The following is a 22,688-nucleotide window of genomic DNA, read 5'->3' as shown; positions in this document are numbered from 1 at the left end:
TTTCTCTTATGTGTAGTCTATTGCATACCTGCTAGGCGCATAGTAAGATATTTTTAGTTTCGAACTACAACCGTTTCCTATTTTTCACATCTATTGCGTTTATCGAAACAAAAGTCTGTGTTCTTCTTTCGGTGCTTTATACAATGTCCATTGGTCAAGCGCCTCGATCAGTTCCGGTGGAAGCTCCTCCTTCCAGCTAGCCAACTGCCCCTTACGCATAAAACGTGAACCATCCACGCGCGGCACATTCGGATCTTCGTAATTTACGGCACGGTTTTCACGCATAGACTCAAACGAAAGATGATCGAGGAGCTGCTGCAACTCTGCTTCGCTATAGGATTTACCAAAGAACGCGCAAACCCTTCCGATAACGGATCGTAAATCTTGTTTCATTTCTTCGTACGAGAGATAAAGCACATTATCGCAACCCTGTAGTTCGTGATACTCGATCACATGGGCATGATAGGGTGAGTAGAAATGATGTTCGCGCATAAAGGAATGAATAAAATTCTCCATTGTTCCCTTGTAAAAAATGCCACGAGAGTGATGGAAGTAGGACACAGCCACCGATTTCGGGTTTCGTCTGATGTACACTGTTTTCGGTTTAACTTTCCAGTAGCTTTTCGGAAGATGCGACACCGGTAGATGGGTCTTGATGAAACGTGGGCGCGGTGTCTGACGGACACGCTCGAACGAGCACGTTTTCGTGTCGTGAATCAAGCCAACACTGCAAAGAAGAGCAAGATTTACTATCACATTTCTACAAATAGAATTAAAAGATAACCATACTCGAAGAAAGGAAAACGGGTTCGCAATGATTCTGCTCGAGCGGCTTCGAAGTTAAGATTGTTACAAATCAGCCAGACCATCTCCTGACACCATGTTGTTCCACTTTTCGGGTATGAAGAAACCCACACGTCGTCAGGATACACTTCCGCTTCCAGAAGACTTTTTTCCAAATTTTTAAATCTATACAAAACGAACACATTATATAAAATATTCAACGATATGATACACAACACACTCTAACCTGGTAGTAAAGCAATGAGCTTCTGGTTGCCAATCCGGTATAGAAATGGGAACATCACTGCATTCCTTGGCACGAACCATGATAAAATCGTCTTCTCCATTTTTTTCCTTATTCTCCACGTACAATGGATCGCTTATTTCAATGTACTCAAACGACATCTTCTTCGACGATTACGGGACTAATGCTTTCGCTTGTATGAAGTTACGTTGCACACTTGCTTATCACTTTCAACCTCACGACTCGAGTGCAACCAGAGAAATGCCGCTCGTATAATGCATTTAGCTGAGCAGCACCGTATATATACCCACTTCAAGGCCACCAAGAACCTTGCATCCAATGCATTGAACCATAATATTTGTAGAAGAGATTCTCGTTATCTCATCTTGCCCACAAAACGTTCCATAAGCTGTTATCGGAGGAATAACGTAATCGCGCTCATCTGGCATGTTCTCATCAAATCGTGGTTTGATATTTATTATCAGTCATGAATTAATATTGAGTTAAGTATAACGATTTTGAATTGTTACGTGTTTCAGGGTTTCGAATATTGTAGCAAAAACGTCACATTTATGTTTCGGAAAATAATAGTTTTATTTTCTTTGCGTTACCTAGAATCAATGTTAAATATCAACTGGTTAAGAATAATAACCCTCAATGCAATATATATGGAATTATGTTGGGTATTTTCATGCTATACCATCTAAAATATGTAGCAAACTAAACTAGAAAGAGATAAATGAGATAAGTTGCTTGCAGCAAGCAGTTTATCTTCAATTTCATTCGCAAACTATGCCTATTTTCGTGTCCTTCAAATATACCTAGCTAATAGCGTATGAGTGCAGTTTAATTCGTATTTTGTTAATAAAAACTGTACAGTTGTGGTTAAGTATGTGGTTATAGTTAAGCGTAACTATTCGCAATTTTAAATAGTTTCATCGCGATCTTAATATGTTTCGATTAACTGTGGAGTGTCTTACTATCAAACAGACAACCCCCCAGGCAAGAGTAAACCCCAATTGCACTTATTTATGCCGCATCTTGCGGTGGTAACAGAGGAAATCGTAGTCAATTATTGGGGAAAGGAATAAAGGATGGGTTTAGGCTTCGATCGCTAGATTGGTGGCGGTCCGTTCGGATAGCGCAGCATCGGTTCCAGGCTCCGCGCGAAGTTGTTAGCCAGCGTGCAGGAATACTCTTCACCGTGGGGCATGAGAGTGACCACACCGAGCAGCAATAACAGCATTGCTTGAATCGGCAACGAGGCACGAATGACACGTCCCAAGAAACGATAGCTTCGCGTGAGGATGGTGGTGTTGATAACATCGTCGTCTGCTTCTGTCTCGCTGCTGCCGATGATGCTGTAAGAACATATGGACCCATGTGAGATTAAAGCAAGCAGACATACACGACAAGCTAAATTCCTTCAGTTATAGATTGCCTAATGTTCCTAATACAGATAAGATTGAACAATTCCCTACAGTTAAAGGCATAGCAAAACTTTACGATAAATTACTATTTACTTGAAAGATTATCTGCTCAAAAAACTTATTGTTTACGAATTATGCATCTGACTAGCTTGAAATTTACTTTACTAAAACGTAAACTTGATCTCAAATTGGTATATAAGCAGTTATCTACTCAACACAAATTATTACGCACAATACATCAAAAATAGCTTAGTGACATCCGACAAACATGGAACTGAACTTTTTCTAAACTAGATAATAAAATGAAAACTAGTCATTACTTTGAACTGGAATCATGTGCCGTCGATAGTGGTGGATGGTTTCGGGTGCTGCTGATACCATCCTGTTGTTGGCCCGGTTTCAACGACAGGCAGATACGATCGTGTTCGAAACGGGGAGCCGAAAACGTGTTCAATTGAAGAAAAAATATAAGAAAAGAAAGAAAGAACGAAACAATATATAGATTAAATATCCAATCGGCTTTGTAGGCTCCTTACAGCTTGTAACAGATGATGGTCACACAGAACGATGGAACACGAATTCGATGAAGGGACATTCGAAAGGATCGGGAAAGGAGGGGACTAAATGTTGAAGACTACACCAACAGATCTGATACCGTTCAGAGTTGTTTGTCGGTGAAAATGTGCCAATTTTCATTTTACTTCGTCTCACACGTGTCGATGATGGCCAGGATATATCTACAGCTTACTACAGCACAAATGACCTTCAATGGTGGTGGTGATCGTTACGCACTCCATAAAGTTGTACAGGTTGTTTAATGGTAAAAATCGGTGGTACTGGTTGGCGATGTAGCGGTTTTTTTGGCGTGCAGATCTCTATCTACTTACTGATACACATTGTGCGACTAAAATTGCGACGGCCTGCCGCCGCCGACGACGACGACGATGCCGAAGACACCGCGCCGTGGTGGTGTTCGATGGAAGTTGGAGGTGTTTGGGATCTTGGTTTGATGGAGGTGGAGGTGGTGGCGGTGGCAAGAATACTCTCACAGAATGACACATCGAGATGCGTCCTCGCTTGCACCTACCTCCGCTTGCTGTCCCTGCGTAAGACGGCGCCGAGCGAAATGGCTTTCAAACAGCGACGTCGTCGATGAGGAAGACGATGGCGGAACTTCGGCCAGACAGGTGCTACTATCGTAGCCCAACGATGCGCCGATTTTGATGATATACATCTCTACCAGTCGCCGAATTGAGTGGAATCGTAACCTTAAGTCGGTTAACCTAGAACAATGAAATCATGTTAAAGTTGCGATCCCTTTCGTTACAGTCCTACTGTTGTTACTTACTTGGCGTACACTTCGTCGAATTTTTCCGATTTGTTAGCATCGACGTACTTTGTCAGCTGGGAAGTCGTCTCCTGCAGACTCACCACTCGAGGCTCACAGCGCATCAAATCAGCGCGCAGTTCGCGGAACATGCGATACTTCTTCTCCACCAATCGTTGGTCACTGGACAGATCGATCGGTTCCGATGCCTTGATCCGGGTTTCCGTCTGCTCCAGCCAACCGCTTAGCTCAGCGATCGTACGATGGAACTCGCGGTTCTCCATTAGGGCACTGTTCAATGCCGACTGCCAGCGAGATGCACCGGCACACACCGTTTCCCACCGTCGGTTGTTCTTCTGCAGCCGCTCACGCAGTTTCGCTGCACGATCGGTGTCACGCGTGTGCATCGCCAGATGCTCGCCGACGATATTGAGAGACTTTATAATGCTCTTGTGGCTGTCCAGATCGAGCAAGAATTCCCGATGGTCCTGTATCGTATCCTCTAAAGCGTCGATGTCAGTCGGAGGGGTGGAGAGTTGATTCCGCTGGGATGCTTCGGCCATCGACAGCCATTGCTCCAAGCGCCACAAATCGTTATCGATCTGCTGCCAGTTACGGTTCGTACACAAAGGACACGTGAGGTAGTCCGCATTGCTAAAGGGGATATATATAAAGAATCGATTACATTCAACTGCTCTGCACCTCGGCATACAACTTCACTCCACTCGATCGTACGATCATGTTAGAACACAGCAACACGAATGAGCGTGTAGATTCGTTTTGATCGAAATGAAGTAAAAAGATTGGTATGACACTTACTGCACGCAGTTAAAATTGTAAGCATTAGGAAAGATCCTGCAGATGCGACGGAGGCGTTTTCAAGTAGAAGAAAACCAACATGATGATCAAGTAGAGTGGTAGGAAGACAGCAGTAGAGAGTGTTTTGCATTTGTTTCGGCATTGTGTGCAAAGAGCATGTGTGCGGTTGTTGCATGATTCGTTTAGCCATATGCCAATACCATGTCGAAGGCATGCCAACGAGCGCATATGATCAATAGCGTAATGTATTCGAGAGAAAGAAACAGATGGAAAAGAAAGAAATAAGAGAAATGTAGGGATGAGAAAGCGTTTAGAAATTTTGAAAAATAATGATGATTCCATAAAACAGCAGATGAAACAATGATAATTACACAGATGTGATTCATATGAAATAGCACATGACAATCGCACAAAGTAATTGTTATAAAAGCGTTGTCTTCTGCCACATACCTTGAATCTTCGAGTGTCTGTTGTTTTTCCTTCCATACCACCAGCAAGACTTGATAGCGATTCGTCTCTTCTGCCACACGTTCCCTGAAAGCTTCGTCCGCACTGGCTTGACACTCCGTTTGTAGTAGCGTGCTGAGATGTTTGATCAGTTCTATCGATGACTCACAGGCAGCCGAAGCCTTCGACACGTTCTGGGTTGATGAAACAAAGTTGTTGGCGTTGATCGCATCGATCGCTTCTTGCAGCTTCTGTAAGTTGCCGCCTGCTTCCGTGAGGGCCGACTCTAGCTGGTAACGGTAGGCATCCTTTGCCGTGATGGACTCACTTCGTCCGAGACGCAATGTGTCCACCTGCACGGCCACCTCCTTTTCGTTGCGTTCGTGTGCCTCAATTGCACTCTGGAGCAGTCGATCAAGACGCTCCTTGACGCTGTTACCTAATCGATGGTATTCGGACATCTTCTGGCGGATGTCCTCCGTCATTGTGTTGTTCGAGGAATGCCGTTCCAGGAGGTTTGATCCTAGCGTGTCCTCTTTCTCGAACAGATCTACTACAAGCAACAGCTCGTTGTGAAGTTCACGGAGATGTTGCACTTGCGACTCGGAGGATCGATCTGCAAAGACCTCCTGAGCTGAAGGAATGTGTTCTAGCTGGGTCACTTGTACGTCCAGTTGGGTCAGTGACAGAATTATACGTTCGTACTCCACGACGAAGGTACCATATTCCGAGCGATACCGCTCCAGCTCCGTGCGGACTGTACCGAGTCTCACTTGTAGGCGTTCCCAAACTGTAAGCATTTGGTGTGCCGTTCCGGTGATGAAGTTCAATCCTTCACTCGAGGCTCGTTCGCTGTAGGCTAGGGAAACGTACAATTTCCGCATGATGCACTGGATAGGTTCCTGAGCAGTAATATCGCCACTGCGGATGGCAATTGTCTCAAGCGCCTCGGACATTTGTTCACCATCGAGCCCTGCCAACGATTCCTCCAGCTGCCGAACGTATTGATCCTGTTCGGCCACCCAGCCGTGGTGGGATTCGACAATCTTTTGCAACTCTAGCAACATGTTCCATAGCGCCAGCAAATCCTGCTTCCGGCGTCCCGATTCCATGCATACGCTCTTCCACCGCCAGTCCAGATCCTTCGCATCGTTTTGAATGCTAATCCGATTGATGTGCACATTCCAGGACTGCACGTCGATAAACAACAACTCGCAGAGGTTCAACACCTCAGCCACATTCCCACTGTTGCTTTCGATCGAGCGCTGCAGCTTCTCGTAGTCATCCAGCAAACGATCCAAGTTCGTCTTCTCCAAACTGTCGATAACGAAAGGCGTCCGTAGCTCGCGCTCGATCGTTACCATCCACGCCTTTATTTCGGCGATGCGAATCTCCAACGAGCGAACAGTCATCTCGATCTCGGTTATCTTTTGCGACCGGCTTTGACACAACTGATACAGATAATCCCACTGTGAATGAAGCTTCTCCAAGCTGCCCATCACTTCCGAGTGTTCGTCCGATTCCGGTGGGCAATTAGCAAGCAAATCCTTACCCATAGACGTTAACCAATCCTTCTCGTACTCTTTCAGTGCCAACTCTTGGCGCATGGATTGCTCCAGGGTGCGGATAAACTCCTGGTCGTCCGTGCACGATTCGTACTTGTTGGAATCGTTCAGTTTGTTCTCGAACTGCCTCATCCAGTCGGTCAGTGATCGGTAGTGTTCGGAGAACAACTTTCGATTGCGCATCACTTCTTCGGTACGCTTCACCAGCACCACAATACGTTGCTCCAGTTTGCTGTGCAATTGCCACAACATCCAAACACGTTTGTGCAAGCGTCGCACATCGAATATGCTAATGCATACCTTCAGCTCTGCCTGCAGCTGGCCGACCTCTTCCAACTTTTCACGAACCGAGTTCAGACGCACGTGGTGGTTTTTAACCAGATTATGCTTCGCTTGAGCGCTGCTCATACGGTGATCCATTCGGAACCCACCCACTCCTTCCCGTCCGTCAGCCTCCAGCTCATCCAGACCTTCTTGTAGTTCGTGCAAACTATTCTGCACATCGTACGATTGCTTTGCGAACCGCGCGTGAAGTTCGTCAATACCGAAAAGGAAGTTTTTCCACGTCTCAACGTTATCTTGCAGTTTGCCAATCTTTTCCGCTATTCTTCCCATCTCACCGCGCATTCCAACGAGCGTGCATTCGTCTTTCGTGTACAGCGACAGCTGTGCCAGCTCCTGGCTCATGGCACTCAGGTCACCCTCCATACGGGGGAACTGCTCCAGCAGTCCATTCACTTTTCCGATCAACTTTGGCAGCTCCTGTAGGTTGATATACTCCAGCTGTAGAGTAAACTTTTCACGCTCAATGTGTCCCAACGTGTCGTACAGTTTTCCACCCAGCGTGCGGAACTTGTCCCAGTGCCACAGCCTATTGTCGATCTCTGTGATTCGCTCCTCGAACAGGTCTATCCTTTCCGTGTGCAGTTGGTTCAGCTCGTTGAAGCGCTCAACCAATTCAACGCTGATTTTGTTCTTTTGTAGAAACACCTTCCGTAGACTAATTAGCAGCGTCCTGATCAGAAGACACTGCTCACGATGTGCCCGCAACTGGGCGTAGTCGCTCGGGATACCCTCGGAAAGGAATGTCTGCACGAACTGCAGATACTCTTGCCAGAACTCGAGCAGACGACCATCGTTGTCCGACCCGGTGACCAGCTGCTGCACGAGCTCCTGGTGCTGCTGGAACGTGTCCTGGAGAAGGTTTTGTGATGTAGAGTGCAGGTTTTGGAGGTTTCCATTGTCATCCCGTTCCGCTTGCTGATTTCCACTGCCCGTAGAATGAATCTCCTTCAATCGGGCCATAGTTGCGCACAAGCTCAACAGGTACGATCGAAGGTCCACAATTTTATCGTACAGATGCTCATTACTGTGGCGCTGGTTGGACGCGGTCTTTTGTAAGCTCTACAAAGCAAAAGAAAAAACCATCCAATTGATCAAACAGTGTTCTTTTCTAATAGTAATGGGACAAATAGTAGTTACCTCTTGAACATGATCCAAAAGCCCTCGGGAGGATTGTGTAATGGCCGCTTTCTCCACTCGTATTGCTTCCCGATCGTTCACCTTGCTTCGATGATCGGTGACGTTCTTCTCAATGTCCTCAAGCTTCCGACTACATTCGTCGATTTCCGCCAGCAGCGAGTCGCCGATATTGAATCCCACTTGCTCGTTTATGTCCCCAATCAATTTTCGCAGTTTGTCCACCTCTTGGCGCTGATCGAGAAGGGCCTGCTGGTATACTTCCACCTGCGGGAGGTCTTCCAAACGGCGCAGCTCATCGTAATCGGTAAACTCCGTGCTAACCCAATCTTTCACCGTCTCGCAAACATCGTGGTAATGTTGCCACAGTTTAACCGCCTTCTCGTACCGTTCGCATAAATCACGCAAGTTTTCACGCGTGTTCTCCCAAACCACGCTGATTTGCTGTACCGTTTCCTGGATCTCCGACGACACGCTCTCGTCCGAAGACTCAATGAGCGGTTGTGCAGTGGTTTGAAGATCTTCGATCATGCCTTTCCTGCTCTCGATATCGGAGAGTAGTGTCTGTGAAAGAGTGAAACGCAAAATTAAGTAAAATCCTCGGTACAAACAGCAAGCTGAAACAGAAACTTACATCCAACCTTTCCGTGGCTTTCAGCAGTCGATTGTAGTCTGCACTCTCCTGCAGCTGCAGAAGCTCCATCATGAACTCCGTCTCCTGCACATGCTCCTGGATCAAATCCAGTTGGCGATGGAACTTATTCCACAGCGTTAATCGGTTCCGTAACAACGTCATGACGTCCTCAGTGCGACGCTCAAGATCACTATGAATGTTTTGCAGCGTCGAGAGATCGCGTTCCGTTTGCAAGGGAGACACCGAAACCTTCAGGTTCATTGGTAGCGTGTGTAGCATTTGGCGAAGGCGCATCATTTCACTCCAGCACGGGCTGAGTGCATCCTGGCAGTCCTTGCAGTCGGCCAGAGCCTTTTCGATGGACGACCGTTTTCCGTTCACTTTGCCATTACACCCATCGAGCACACGCGCTATCTCAGACAGGCGATGCTCCTGTGCCTTGATACCGGCTTCGATGTCCTCCAACCGTTTGTAGAATACTTCGGCCGCCTCGAGCTCCTCGTTGATTTGCATCGACAAGCTGCGGGAAGCTTTGAATATTGCGCTCACCTTCTCGGTGTCGTAGTCCAAGGCCAGTGCAAACTGACCTACGAGCTCCGTATCGATTAGTTGAATGCGAGTCTTTAGCATCTGTATTTGTTCGATATACGCGTACAAATCCTCCTGGCTCTTCATTACCGCTTTGCTACTTTCGAAATCGCGTGCGATCTCCTGCAATTCCTGCTCTATGAAAGCGATCTTATCACCAGGTGGGATGGTGTTCGTTTTCATCGAATCGGCAATGTCATGCTGGATGTCTCCGATTCTACTCGAAACAGCATACCAATTGTCGAGTAACTGTCCATGCAACTGACGCTGCAACTGCTCGTCGGAAACCGGTATCGTATTGAGCGCTTGGTCAAACGAAGCACATGCATTCTTGTAGACTTTGTTATTGAGCACCTCGTACTGCGCCTTGATTTCCCAAAACGTGCGCATGTCATCGACCGATGTTTCCGACAAATTCTTCTCGATATTCACACAAGCCAGCTTACCCTGACATGCGTCCAACCAGTCGCCCAAGCGATCCGCGTGTACATTGTAACGCTGCCAGTGTGTCTTGAATTTCATCAGCAGGCTCAAGTATAGCGACACTTCCTCCTGAAGTTGCATCACAACCACCAACGCATCGTTGCTATCCTTCTCCACAATTGGGGCTGAAATAAGCTCCTGCATGCGTCGAGCTGTTTCGTTGTGTGATCGCATTTTGGTCAGATGGTTACCTATGTCCTGGTCCAACGATTCATACATCGTGATGTAGCGCTCGTAGTCCTCCGATGAAACGTTACTCAAATCGGGGACCCGTTGTTGTGCTACCTGCAGCCACTGTTTCTCGGCTATCATTTCCTTCTCCAACACCGTCCAGCGCGATGCGGCAAGCGCCAGCTTGCCCGCCCTATCCACGGCTCGTTCCAAGATCAGTTTTGTGCGGTTGTAAAGCGATGAGTGCAGTTCGGCGTGCTTCTGGCGCGTCAGCGGATCGAGATTCGTCTCGAGCGACTCCAGGATCACCTTGCAGTGGTTAAGGTTGACGAAAAATTTGCGGTATCTCTGCATCTCTTCCTGCAACTCTTCCAGCGAGTTCGTGACGATTTCATTCTCGATGAACTGTTCTGCCGCTGCCGTTATCTCCTGGAATTCCAGCAGCGTTTGCTCGTACTCATCCGCCAAACTTGCTAGCTGTACCAGTTTGTTTCTTTCCAGTACGATTCCATTCTCCAGCCGCCGCAACTGCTGTCCAATTCGATCCAACTCATCGCAAATTCTGGTATCGTCCGCCGGTTTCACCTCGAGTGCGTTGTACTCATTCGTTATGGTTGTGACCACGTTCAACACCGATCGACAGTTGCCGTCGATTTCTTCCAGGGTTCTTAGCTTACTCACAATGGGCACTGATTCGTTGACCGACAGTTCTTGGAACGTTTCGTCGAGTGATTCTAGCCGATTGGACAAATCTCGGATGGTATCGTTAATTCTACGGATGTTGGTAGAGTTTTCATCGGCCTTCCTCTCCTCTTCTCCAACACTTTGCTCGAGCGCCTGCACTTGCCGCAACAGATGTTTGAAGCATTCATCGACGTCTTTGTTTTGGCCACCTTTCGAGCGTTGAATGTACGTGATGATCCGTACGATATGCTCTTCAATGCGGATCAAACGGATTTTGTACAAGCGATGCAATTTTACACGATCCTCCACGGTAATCGTTCCGACAGTGTTCTGTTGATCTTCTGAAGATAGCTGGGACACACTCAGACCATCATTTACATCCTCCAGCGATTTGATTACACTTTCAACTACCTCGAAAAGCAGTTGCTGCTGCACTGGAGCTTCATTTTCGTGCGACTGCAACAGACCAAGCACGTGTTCCAGCTCGTCACACTCTGCCGCAGCTTCTTCCTCCTTGAGGGTCAACCGCCGCAATGCCATCGTACGATAACTATCACGCTGTTGATGCTCATCGCTACGTACAGCCGAAAAAGGTTTCATGTTCAAAAACATCCGATTGATATCTTGCCACGGTATCAAACACTTTTCCGCATAACTTTGTTGCGACTTTATGATCGAGAAGTAGTCGGACAAACTTAACCGAAGGCTTACGCTTTGTTCCGGATCCAACGATTCATTGATCGCACACGTCAGAGCTGTGGATGGTTCAGTGTCAGCGGAAACAGGAACTACTCGGTGCTCCTCTACCATCCCATACGAAGGATCGATTTCAACCTGTATGTTCAAATCGATGTCACCACGACCTTCAATGCCACTCGCAGTGCCTTCCGAAATGATGGTTTTAGTGACAGTGACCGTCTCTTGGCCTTGCGCTCCTGGAATGAGCATGCCTGGGCCACTATTGGAAGGTGCTATCATCTGCGTGCTAACCTCCACCTCAATCGGAATCGACTTTTCCTTGGATTTCTTGGACTTTTTCTTTTTCGATTGCTTTCCTTCCTTTTCCCCAGACGGTTCAGTGATCGCCGATGGTACCACCATCGATGAAGCTTCCTCCTTCGTCTGAGTACTTATGGTGACTGTTTCGGTAATTTCAGTCACGGCAACTGGAACGGTCTGAGAATCGATTTCAACAGTTGGCACCTGCTCCGTTTGCATAAGCGTACTTTCCAGGTTGGTGGACTGTTGCAAAGGAGCAACCGTTTGAATGAGAATCTCATCCTGAATCTCATACTTCGTTGTTACCGGTTGTTCCACGGCCGCAACATCATGCATTGGACTCGTTTGCATCGCGGAATCAATGGTCGTTACCGGTGCGACAGGTGACAATTCTACCTCCAGCGTTTCAACCGTAGGAGAGATTCCCCGATCTTCATACTGCACCACATCGGTTTCAACGAACGCATCTTGCTGTTCCGGTGCGATGGTTTGGGCGCTCTCGTCCGATTTCGCCACCTCCAGCGGGGCCTGGTGTTCCACATTTTCCGCGAAACTCACCGGACTCGTCTGCATGGATTGGGGTGTATACAACGACGTTGGATCCACCACTTCCCTCACTATCTGACCCAAAATAGGGCCAACAATCTCTTCCGTATTGTCGGCTTGTTGCTGCATCTCTTTCATGACAACAGACACGGTCTGATTGGAAGTATCAACCGTATCGATCTCTCGTACGGCTTCCTTCTCACCATCGACCGCTTCTGTTTGTGATTCTTGTTGCACCATCGACTGTGGTTGTGTCGTTTGGGTTTCCATTTCTATTGCTTCGACGCAAGATGTCTGTATTTCCTTGGTTTCCACTTCGACCGGTTTCACCTCCTCTTCGATGATCGTAAACGGCGATGTCTGCTGCGACGTTCGATGCACATCCGGTTCCGGAGATGTTTGCATCGATCTCTGTTCCCAATCAATCGGTACCATCAACCGTTCGGAGGTGATCTTCTCAATCTCGACATCTGTAGAGTCCTTCGGCTCGGTAGCAAACTCGATTGGAGTGGTTTGCTGTTGAACATCCTCTAGGTAGACTGTTTCGAGGACCTCCGTTGGTACAACGATCTTTTCCTGGATGTTTATAGGGACTTCTACTATCTCCGTCTCCACGCCTTCCTCCATCACGTTCACCGCGCTGACCTGGTGCTGATCATCTTCCGTAAAGCTTTGATATGAATCAAAACGCTGTTCTGATTCTTGTGCCAAGGACAAACGTTCGGTGGCTTCACTTGCGATGTCTTGCTCCTTCGGATGGTCCTCTACAGGCGGCTGGTATTGATCCGTGTTGCTACCCTTTTCGTTCTCATGTTTTCCCTTCTTCTTCTTCCTTCGTTTCTTTTTGCCTTTGTCCTCGTCTCCACCATCTGCTTCAGCGGTTGTTTTATCGGCCTCGTAGCCGGGGTCAATTTCAGCCGCTCCTGATACGGACACTGCCTCATACTCTGCCAGATCATCAATCTGTTCTTTCGTAATGTCCATTTCAGCTGACCCCTCCGTTACCGGTTTTATTTCAATCAGACTGACGCTAACCTTTCTCGTCTCTGCTGGATCCATCGTCATCGAAACTGTCAACGAACTTTGTGTTTCACCAATCGAGGCTACCTGTACCTGCAGTTTGTTTTCGTCATGGGGCGGTACAGGCTCAACAGTTTCAATCGATGGACCTTCATTGTCAGCTTCTCGTATCGCCACTGTTCTTTCGCTAGTAGATTCTTCGCTGAACCCGATGGTATTGGTCTCATCTTCTTCTGCAACCAAAATCCTTTCAACGATCGTCGTTACACGGGTAACTCGTTCTTCAACCACTTCGTCTTCGAGGTCACCTTCGGGGGCGTTAGAATCGACCACTTCTTCCGGAAGCAGGATAATTTCCTCTGTAATCCGTTTAGTAACCAATGTTACGGTTTCGACCACTGTCGTACTACTATCGGTGTCCTCTATCGTGTCCACAGTTCTCGTGATTGTGGTTTCAACTGTTGGCGGTGATTGCGCATGCGTATATTCAACAGTAGCATTGGATACGTCTTCTTCGGGAGTTTCAACGGTTTTGCTTTCAGTTATTTCAGATACGGGAACTATTTGTTCCACCAATTCCTCATCCATACGTACTCTCTCTGGCTTATCAGTCGCAGCAGGTGTTGCTTCTAGTGGTTCTTCAACCGAAATCTGTACGGGAACAGTCGTCGTTGTTGCAGCCCATTCGGGGGCCTTTTCGAGTGTGATGGGGACCTCGATTTCTTGCTCTCTATTTGCAACGACCACTTCCAACACATCATCTTGAACGACGATTGGAACGATTATTTCTTGACTAGGCACAACAGTTGCATCACTGGGTTGTAATACATTTGGTTCGATTTCAATATAATCTGAGCCCCGCACGGGACTAGTCGGCCATACTTTTGCTGCCTCTTGTGCTTGATCTTCAGATATCTCAGGTGCTGGGGAAGCAGCAATAGCGTGATGCTCAGGCGAGGTTGGTATCGATCTTTCCACATCCTTAGCAGTACACACGTACTCGGATGGCGGCCAGATGTCCTCGACCGGCTCAAGTGGCTTTACTTCCGCAGTGATCAACTGATCGCCGGCTGTAAGTGGTTCATTAAGGCTTAGGGAATCGGTTACGGCATCAGTAGCGGCAGCAACAGCTTCGGTAGCAGCGCCTAATATTGTACTAGTACTAGTTCGTGACTCAACATTAGAAGCAATCAACTCTACTGGTGCGGTTTGAGGATGTGAATCGAATACCTGCGACAGAGCCTCAGGCTGCTCAACGACCGGAGTCTGCTGCTGCTGCTGCTGGGAAGCAACCACCTGCTTCTCCACTTCCTCCAAAACCTCCGTCACGACCGTTTGTGCCGCTTCTTCAACAGCGATTGCTTCGCTGACTGCCACTTCCTGTCGTTGGATCTCTTCGGGGTCAGCAACCGTTTTCTCTTCCAGCGTGACATCAACTCCTTCAACATCCACCACCAGACCACCACCGCTCTCGGTAGCATCTAACACGGGCTGCACTGCCATGTCCACCGAAGTGACAATCGAGGCCTTCCCTAATGCCGTCGGTTCGATCGATTGGGCTGGTTGCACCACCTTCCTCAAAGTGATCATCTTCGAACCATCCTTATTGACGATGATTTCGGTCGTCGTATCATCTGGCTCAGTGAAAGTGGTCTCGAACTGGGTGGGAATGTTCCGCACCAACAATTCGGACGACCGATCACTCTCGCGTCCTTCGCCAGGTTGTGTGTACTTTGCCTCCACTACGATCGCTTCCTCCTTCTGCTGCTCCACAGACCCGTACGACATACGTGGCACGTTTGATATTTGTACAGTCTCACGACCATTGGCGACTGATTGAATGATCAAAATGTTATCCGTCGTTTGATCCTGCACATGCTGTGTCTGTGCTGAGGATTCTTGAGTGGCCACACTCACTGGCAAAGCTACTGTTGCATCCACCGATGGCACCAACGAAGTGCACGGTACGGGCTCGATCGACGCCATAGGACTGGTTTGGCTTTCTATATCAACCGTATGCAGTGCCGTGATTGGAGCCTCCACTTGTGGATCCAAGTGCACGGATAATCGATGAATGTTGTTCTCTAGTATCAGAGCCTTCTCACGTAGCACTCGTATCAAAATGGTTAAATTCTCACGCAATGTTGCCGTGCGATCGCTAACATCACTGTACACAAGATACGGTTCCGTCTTGTTCAACACATCCTTTAAGTAAGCCTCTTTCTCGCGCAGATCCGCCAGCACTGCACTGTCTTCGGCCAACCGTCGTCTCACATCATCCTTTGTACTACATTCTGTTACCTCCATCAACTGGATGCTAGTGCCTGAAAGCCATCCTTCCATTTCTTTCAACAGTTTTAGATAATCTCGAACTTCATCCTTCCTTTGCTCGCGCTGTTTCAAGGTTTGCTACAAATGGAATATAATAGATTATTGATTACTTTTTCATAATTTTCCTGGGCTTTCATTTCCCAAGAAAAAGCATACCTGTATCTTCTCGAGACCATTCTCTGCTCGCTGTCGTAAAGTATCGATACGATCGTCAATCTGCCCGATCGACGCACGCACATAAGCATCCGCATTGTCCGGTAAGGATCGTGCGATCGCATAATTCTGTCGTTTGTAGTCGGCTAGGTTCGTTATCAGGATCTGCGAACGGTGTAAATAATCGATCGATTAGATAAACATCCTACACATTACATCATTTCACACCGCTAAACCCTTACCTGCAGACCCTTAATAAGATCGTTCACGTTGTCGTACGGAAGATTGTTCATCTCTAGCTCCGCACTGATCAGCGAATCCAGAATACTTTCCACGCTTTGCGCTAGTGCCTGCAATTCGGGTGGGAAACGAACGGTGATTTAGTAATCGTTTCTGCCAACGCGCACGCTCGGTGTCAAAACGGAACGAAAAAAAAAAGGTTTAACAAACTTCACTAAAAAGGCAAACATTGCTTTCGTTTTGCTCATCGTTACAATTACGCAGGGGGAGGGAAAGAAAAAGAAACAACAAATGCTCTGCGCAATGATTTCAATCTGTGCTCATCTGCGCCAAAAATAACGACTGAAGGTCCTTCCAAAAATAGTCCAACAAAATATCATAATACAACGAAAAACAACTACAAACGTGAGTGGAACATCTCACGACATTTCAGCATGCAACATCGACACTTGAGGCGCGCGCGCGCTTACTAGGGACCAACAACAATCAACAAGAAAATAAGAGAACGATCGATCACCAGAGACAACCGTTATGAATATTCAACACCATCATGACCCATCCGAACAACTTCAAACTCCCTTGCGCAAAGATTTATCTATCGGTAAATTGAAATGGCTATTCGAGAAGTGAGTTTAAGATCAGACAGTTTACGAAGAAATGATTGTGAATTGACAGCAATGATCAACGCACAATTGATCGTTCGAAAGTGATAATGATTGAATGATAAGTTACGCGTCTTTCGGTCTAGTTTGGGTTGTGATTTGGTGATTTAGGGTTTAATAAATTATCGAATGCAAACTATGCCCTACGAAATGACGCACAGCGGGAGTTAAAAGTGTTGAATATACATCGGCCTCTAGATGATCGCTCTCGTTTGGTGCGCAAAGGTAGTATAATTTTGTATTTTATAAGCAAAAGTACTGATAGCGTTATAGAACTCAGTCAATCGTTTTACATCGTACTGCAATGGCATCGGTCTTGGTTTTTTGATACAAACGAATGGGTGATTACGCAGCTTGTACGCTACAAGCCCACAGTCAATTGGAAACAACATGAATCGTTAATCGCTACAAGCGGCATGTTTCGCGCAAATGTGAACAAACATAAAAGGGGTGCAAAAAAAAACAACACTAATTGTAAATCCGAATGCCAATTAGGAAATTAAAATCATTCAGCAAAATCATAATGAAACAAGTTAAAACAAACATAAAAATCATAATAACTACATCTACGGAATACAACGTCACCTGTTTACTGTTTGTGCAATCAGCCACATTCTGTTTACTTAATTCTACGCTGTCCGTTGAACCTAATGAAGGGTCGACTGAAGACGGGGGATCCACTTGGACGGGAATAGGAACCGGATTGGGGTCGGGATCGGACATTGGAACAGATTCTATGGGGGGAACGATAGCGGGACGAGCCGCGACTTGCTGCGGGGGTAACTCTTCAAGGGGTGGTGGTGTAAGGGCAATTGGTGTTAGTACATTGTTAGTTGCGGTTGTTGTGGTAGCAGTAGTAATAGTATCTGCCGCTGCTGCTTCTGCTGATGCATAGTAGTCGGTGATTTTCGTTACAGTGACGGTTGTCACTTCGGAAACATTTTCACAGGGTTTGGGATTCAGTATTTCCTTGCTCGTCACTGTATCAATGAATCCTAGAACCTGATCGCTGATCAGTTCCTTCTGCACTTCTACAATCTCTCCTTCGCGCAAAGCACCATCACTTTGAACAACTTCTGGACTAGCTAGCTCGTTATTTCCATCGATAGTTATGCTACTATTGCTCGGAACATTTTCAGAAACGGTATTGCACACGTTGACCAATGCGTATCGTTGTTCCGCTTGCCCATAGACCGAACGATCAAGCCACGACATATCTTGCCACATACAGTACAGCTTTTCTGTTGGGGACATTGCGATCACATTGGTTTCCTGTTGTTCACCCATTCTATCCTTGAAGTCCTGAGTACCTTCGGCCTGACACGTATTCTTTTCTTCGGTCTCAACAATTTCATTATTTATCACCATCGTTCCTACCGATTGTTCTAAATCCATCTTTTGAATTAAACCCGCTTGTTCTTCATCAAGAGCTACAGCTTCGATCGCACCTTGAAGCGTCTTACCACCATCTGTTGATTGGATAGCGCCAATTTCCGCTTCCGCATCATCGACCACACTCTTTTCGCGAGCGAAAGACTCTTTACAAAGTTCCGAAAGGAGCGTTTCCTCAGACTGAATGTCCAAATGAGCTACAGCTTCGATCGCACCTTGAAGCGTCTTACCATCATCTGTTGGTTGGATAGCGGCAATTTCCGCTCCTGCTTCATCGACCACACTCTTTTCGCGAGCGAAAGACTCTTTACAAAGTTCCGAAAGGAGCGTTTCCTCAGACTGAACGTCCAAATGAGCTACAGCTTCGATCGCACCTTGAAGCGTCTTACCACCATCTGTTGATTGGATGGCGCCAATTTCCGCTTCTGCTTCATCGACCACACTCTTTTCGCGAGCGAAAGACTCTTTACAAAGTTCCGAAAGGAGCGTTTCCTCAGACTGAACGTCCAAATGAGCTACAGCTTCGATCGCACCTTGAAGCGTCTTACCATCATCTGTTGATTGGATAGCGCCAATTTCCGCTTCTGCTTCATCGACCACACTCTTTTCGCGAGCGAAAGACTCTTTACAAAGTTCCGAAAGGAGCGTGTCCTCAGACTGAATGTCCAAATCAGTTACTGGTTCTAACCTGTCCGGGACAGGCTCGATCACACTTTCAAGTTTATCCCCATTATCTAGCGTTTGGGAAACATCCACAGTCGTGACCGCAACCTCATCAACCGGACTATCGCCTGATCTTGATTGTTGGTTTGGAAGTTTGCTTTCTTCAGATAGAACGTCCAAGACTGTAACGGTCGGAGAAAGAACATCTGCATCGTGCTGCGTTTGAACCGTCATTTCCGCTTGCACGGTTTGATCGACCTCGATTTCACTTGGCGGTTGGCTCGAAGTAGAAATCTCTTGAATAACTGAATAATTTTCCGTTATCATTATTTGGGTATCACACTCCGTTACCTGCGCCTTAAGTAGCCCCACCTGATCGTTCCTAGCGTTCTGGGCAACTACTTCCGAATACAGTAAACCCGGCGCTGAACGATCCTGTTCAGGATCAGATGGAGTCAACGGCATGCTCTCGGAAGGTGTTACACTTTCCACGGCAACAACATTCGCGGTAGATTGTGAGCTGGAGTTTGGATTTGCTGTTTTCTGTTTTTTCAATGCTTTCATTTCCCAGTAGTGCTGCTTTGCTAGTTCCTTTTCTAGATCTTCTTCTTTCTTTTTCTTATCCATTGTGTTCTTCACTGTTTTATCGGAGGCATCTACATCGACATTTGACAAGATTAGTCCCGATTCTTCCTCCTCGCTTGCAACAGCAGTTCCTGCTGCATACACTTGCTCCACTTCTGCCATGTCAATTACTTCAAAATCATCTTCAATGTCAAGGTTTTCCTGTTCCAACACAATTTTGGTCACTGTTGACGAGAAAGAAACACGTCTTTCTTCTTGCCTTACGACTGCTGGACTTTCAATCTCGGGAGTTTCCGCCGCGTCCCGCCCAGCAGTGGCCTTTCCATCACCAATTCGTTCGGTTTCTTTCACGGATTCCGAGAATGGTACATTCTGTAACACCTCAACCTGAGGATAAAACTTTACCCGCTTGTTGTCTTCGACGTCCATCTGGCTTGGACTACCTACTAGTTCTACTACCTCAGTGGCGAATTTATCTTCACTCTCCACGTGAAGACCAGAAACGGCACCCAAACGATCAATCTCGGTCGCGGATTCCGAGAATGGGACATCCTGCAAGACCTCTACCAGCGGATCAAACTTAACACGCTTATCTTCTTCGCACTCGGCAGTAGTTGAACTACTAGATGTAGGTGTGCTTTCTGGACACTTTTTCCGATCACTGATGATCGTCGGACCTTCTGTCGATTCGTTTTCCGCAAGAAGTCGCTCGGTCTCTTTAGCCGATTCAGAGAACGGCACATCAAGCAACACTTCCACTTGTGGATTAAACTTGACATGCTTTTCGTCGTCATCGTTTTCAGTTTGGCTAGTTGAAGCTTCACTAAGCTCAACTATCGAACCTTGTGATGGAAGAGCTGTTGAAAAATCGTCCACGTTTGAGGAAATCACTACGACTTCCGATTCATTTGGCGATGTTGGATCCAATGCCTTCAGTGACTCGACGGGCGCTGTTGGTGAAATCAACCTTTCGTCAACAAATTGAACATGACGATGAGAATCTTCTACAACGACATGCGACAATGGTTCCACCTTGGTCTTATGTGCATGATGTTCAATAAGATGCACAATTTCTTTTGGTGACTCGGAGAGAGGCACTTCCTTTAGAATTTCGACTTCCCTGGAAAATTTCACGTGTTTTTCAACATCTGAAGGCGATTCCACATCATCTCCTGCATCAGTATCAAGAGCTTCTTCTCTTGTCACTTGTTCGTGTTCGTGAAGGTGCGCTATTTCCTTCGGAGACTCAGATAAAGGAACTCCACCAACTTGGGTTGGTGAGGTTTGAATTTCTTCATCTCCATCCGGTGAATCGTTACTGGGGGACTGTTTAAGAGATTTCTTTTTCTTCTTTTTCTGTTTTCTGCCCTTGGACGATGGGTCAGCGTCTTGTGTCTGCGAATCTTCTTCCATCTCTACCAACACTGTGCTCGCTTTACCATCATCGGGTAGATCCTTTTGATTATCTTCAGTAGCAGAACATATTGTGCTATCAATATTTGCGCCCTCGACATCTTCTTGTAGATTACGCGACTTTTTAGATTTTTTCTTAGCTTTCACCATCGTAGAAGACGCCTTAGACGCATCAGGGCCACTTCCTGCCTCAGCTTCTTGCTCTTCGCGTTCTATTGTGCTACGATCACGTTGAACGACAGGTTGAACATCATCCTGGTCTGTTTCGCGTTTCTCAAGAAAACGTGACAAATTGAGCTTTCGTCCACTGCCTCCCTCCAACGATCTGGATGCTATAACAACTTGACTTGTTCTTAACTCCTCAGCCCTGGATATAACACTCTCTTGTAAAGGATCAGAGGAATCCTTTTCTTCCGATCGTGCCTTGCCCAAATTTAGCTCGGAAGGTTCTGTTGGTTCAGGAGCAGCCGAATCGGTCTCTATCTCAACCAACGATTCCTTCTTTTGAGTCGTTTTACGTTTTTTCTGCTTCGATGCAGGCTTATGTTTCGCTTCATTTGCTTCATCCATTGGAGCAGCATCTTGGACATCCAACAAATTGGAAGGCTCTTCTTGTGGTACCACGTTCTCAAGATGAACCGATTCAATGTTTTCCAATATTTCCTCTTTGGGGTCAATAGCGATTGGGAGACTAGTACCTTGTTCTGAAGCAATCTTTCTAGCTTCGCGTTCTTTTTGTAAATTTTGAGCAACAACTTCCGCATACAGTGGCCCCGTCTGCCAAACGTTCGGTTCTCTCGATGGGACTTCTTCGACAGAAGTTGATTTTGCAACTGTATCTTCCTCATATTCTTTTCCTACCGCAGTAGCAACAACTGGTGCACCCTTCTTTTGTCTTTTCTTTTGTTTCTTTTCCCAATACAACTGTTTAGCGTTATCGTCTTGTTTAGTGGAGGAACTCGTTGGATCCATTTCTTTTATTTGCTCAGGTGGAGCAACATCTACATCCGAGGAACTCGTTTGCTCAGGTACATATCCTTTGCCATCTGCTTCTAATGAGCTTGCAGACACATCATCGTCCACCATGTCTGCCCAGGATATGCTGGGCTGAATCAATGTTTCTTGTGTGATAGAAGAACTCATTGGAATTATTCCTGGTTCGGGGTCTTCAGAAACAATATCTTTCTTCGGCAATGCCATTTCTACTGGAGTATCTTCCTTACCATAAGCAGCCGATGAGTAGCTAGCTTCATCATCGTCCACCATGTCTGCCCAAGAAATGCTGGCCTGACCTAATTTTTCGTAACTCTTGTTACTTTCAATGAAAGTCTGCAAATCAGATTCATCACCCAATTCAACCTCAACAAAGCTTTCATTACGGGACATTATTTGTTCTGCAATGGAAACCTTTGGAGCGACGTCTTCCTCCTTTTGTTCCTGAGATACAGAAGCATTTCCTACCATCTTCATCTGCAAAAGTCTTCTTCGTTCCGCTTCATGACCCGCCACGACCTCAGCATAGGTTTTTTGACCCTTCATTGCTTCCCACACATTCACGGTTGGTGGTGGTGTTACGTCTTCCTTCAGTTTCTCCACGATGGGTCGAACAACTGGTTTGGACGGAGCAGCAGCAATGGGTTCTTTGCTAGTTTGCTTCAATTTTTTTGCGTCCTTCTTTTCCTTTTTGCGTTTTTCTTTTCGTTCTTTTGGATCAACCGATGTGGTAGCTTTCTCCGCAACGTCCTTACGTGGTATGTTAACCTGAACGAGAAGTTTTCCTTCAACAACCACTTCCCCTTTGTCCTGATCGGCATTGTCCGATGATTCCAAAATGCCCTCATTCGACTCTATGCTGGAAACCATCAGCTCTATGTCGTCACGATTAGTTTCCTTTTCAAGAGGAAGATTTATAATAGATATTTCGGGCTTGCTACTAACAGACGCCATGCTAAAGCTGAGCTGCTCGGAAGCTGATGCATCGATACTACTGATAGATTCATCACGCATTTGACTCAAAACCCGTTCCTCGT

General features: G+C 46.6%; 2 protein-coding genes across 2 annotated transcripts in view; both read right to left on the bottom strand.

Moving 5' to 3' along the window:
• Nucleotides 1-99: 99 nt before the first annotated feature.
• On the bottom strand, nucleotides 100-1,188 carry LOC131282946 (luciferin sulfotransferase-like). Its single transcript, XM_058312497.1, has 3 exons — nucleotides 1,031-1,188; nucleotides 790-969; nucleotides 100-727 (listed from the first exon to the last, which is right to left on the bottom strand). The coding sequence occupies exons 1-3, from the start codon at nucleotides 1,186-1,188 to the stop codon at nucleotides 100-102; spliced, it is 966 nt and encodes a 321-aa protein (XP_058168480.1).
• An 859-nt stretch (nucleotides 1,189-2,047) lies between these two features.
• LOC131282943 (muscle-specific protein 300 kDa-like) overlaps nucleotides 2,048-22,688 on the bottom strand; it is a 71,978-nt gene continuing 51,337 nt past the window's right edge. Inside the window, exons 17-29 of the mRNA XM_058312495.1 lie at nucleotides 21,956-22,661; nucleotides 20,140-21,775; nucleotides 17,191-20,073; nucleotides 15,946-16,053; nucleotides 15,707-15,868; nucleotides 8,729-15,628; nucleotides 8,098-8,658; nucleotides 5,054-8,019; nucleotides 4,604-4,639; nucleotides 3,806-4,438; nucleotides 3,553-3,740; nucleotides 2,778-2,856; nucleotides 2,048-2,388 (exon numbers count right to left, since the gene is read on the bottom strand). Of these exons, the coding sequence (XP_058168478.1) occupies nucleotides 2,142-2,388; nucleotides 2,778-2,856; nucleotides 3,553-3,740; nucleotides 3,806-4,438; nucleotides 4,604-4,639; nucleotides 5,054-8,019; nucleotides 8,098-8,658; nucleotides 8,729-15,628; nucleotides 15,707-15,868; nucleotides 15,946-16,053; nucleotides 17,191-20,073; nucleotides 20,140-21,775; nucleotides 21,956-22,661 (17,105 nt within the window). The 3' untranslated portion in view covers nucleotides 2,048-2,141. The remainder of the gene's footprint in view (nucleotides 2,389-2,777; nucleotides 2,857-3,552; nucleotides 3,741-3,805; nucleotides 4,439-4,603; nucleotides 4,640-5,053; nucleotides 8,020-8,097; nucleotides 8,659-8,728; nucleotides 15,629-15,706; nucleotides 15,869-15,945; nucleotides 16,054-17,190; nucleotides 20,074-20,139; nucleotides 21,776-21,955; nucleotides 22,662-22,688) is intronic.

Source organism: Anopheles ziemanni, chromosome 2 (assembly GCF_943734765.1).
Source record: "Anopheles ziemanni chromosome 2, idAnoZiCoDA_A2_x.2, whole genome shotgun sequence".
Taxonomy (NCBI): domain Eukaryota; kingdom Metazoa; phylum Arthropoda; class Insecta; order Diptera; family Culicidae; genus Anopheles; species Anopheles ziemanni.
This window is presented reverse-complemented; position numbering and strand designations above follow the sequence as displayed.

Bases quoted from the DNA above. Each gene is read 5' to 3' on its own strand.
- LOC131282946 (XM_058312497.1), bottom strand. From the start codon at position 1,188: ATGTCGTTTGAGTACATTGAAATAAGCGATCCATTGTACGTGGAGAAT. The intron at 970-1,030 runs GTTAGAGTGTGT...CGTTTTGTATAG, and splicing joins GCTCATTGCTTTACTACCAG to ATTTAAAAATTTGGAAAAAA. The intron at 728-789 runs GTATGGTTATCT...TCTTCTTTGCAG, and splicing joins ACCCGTTTTCCTTTCTTCGA to TGTTGGCTTGATTCACGACA.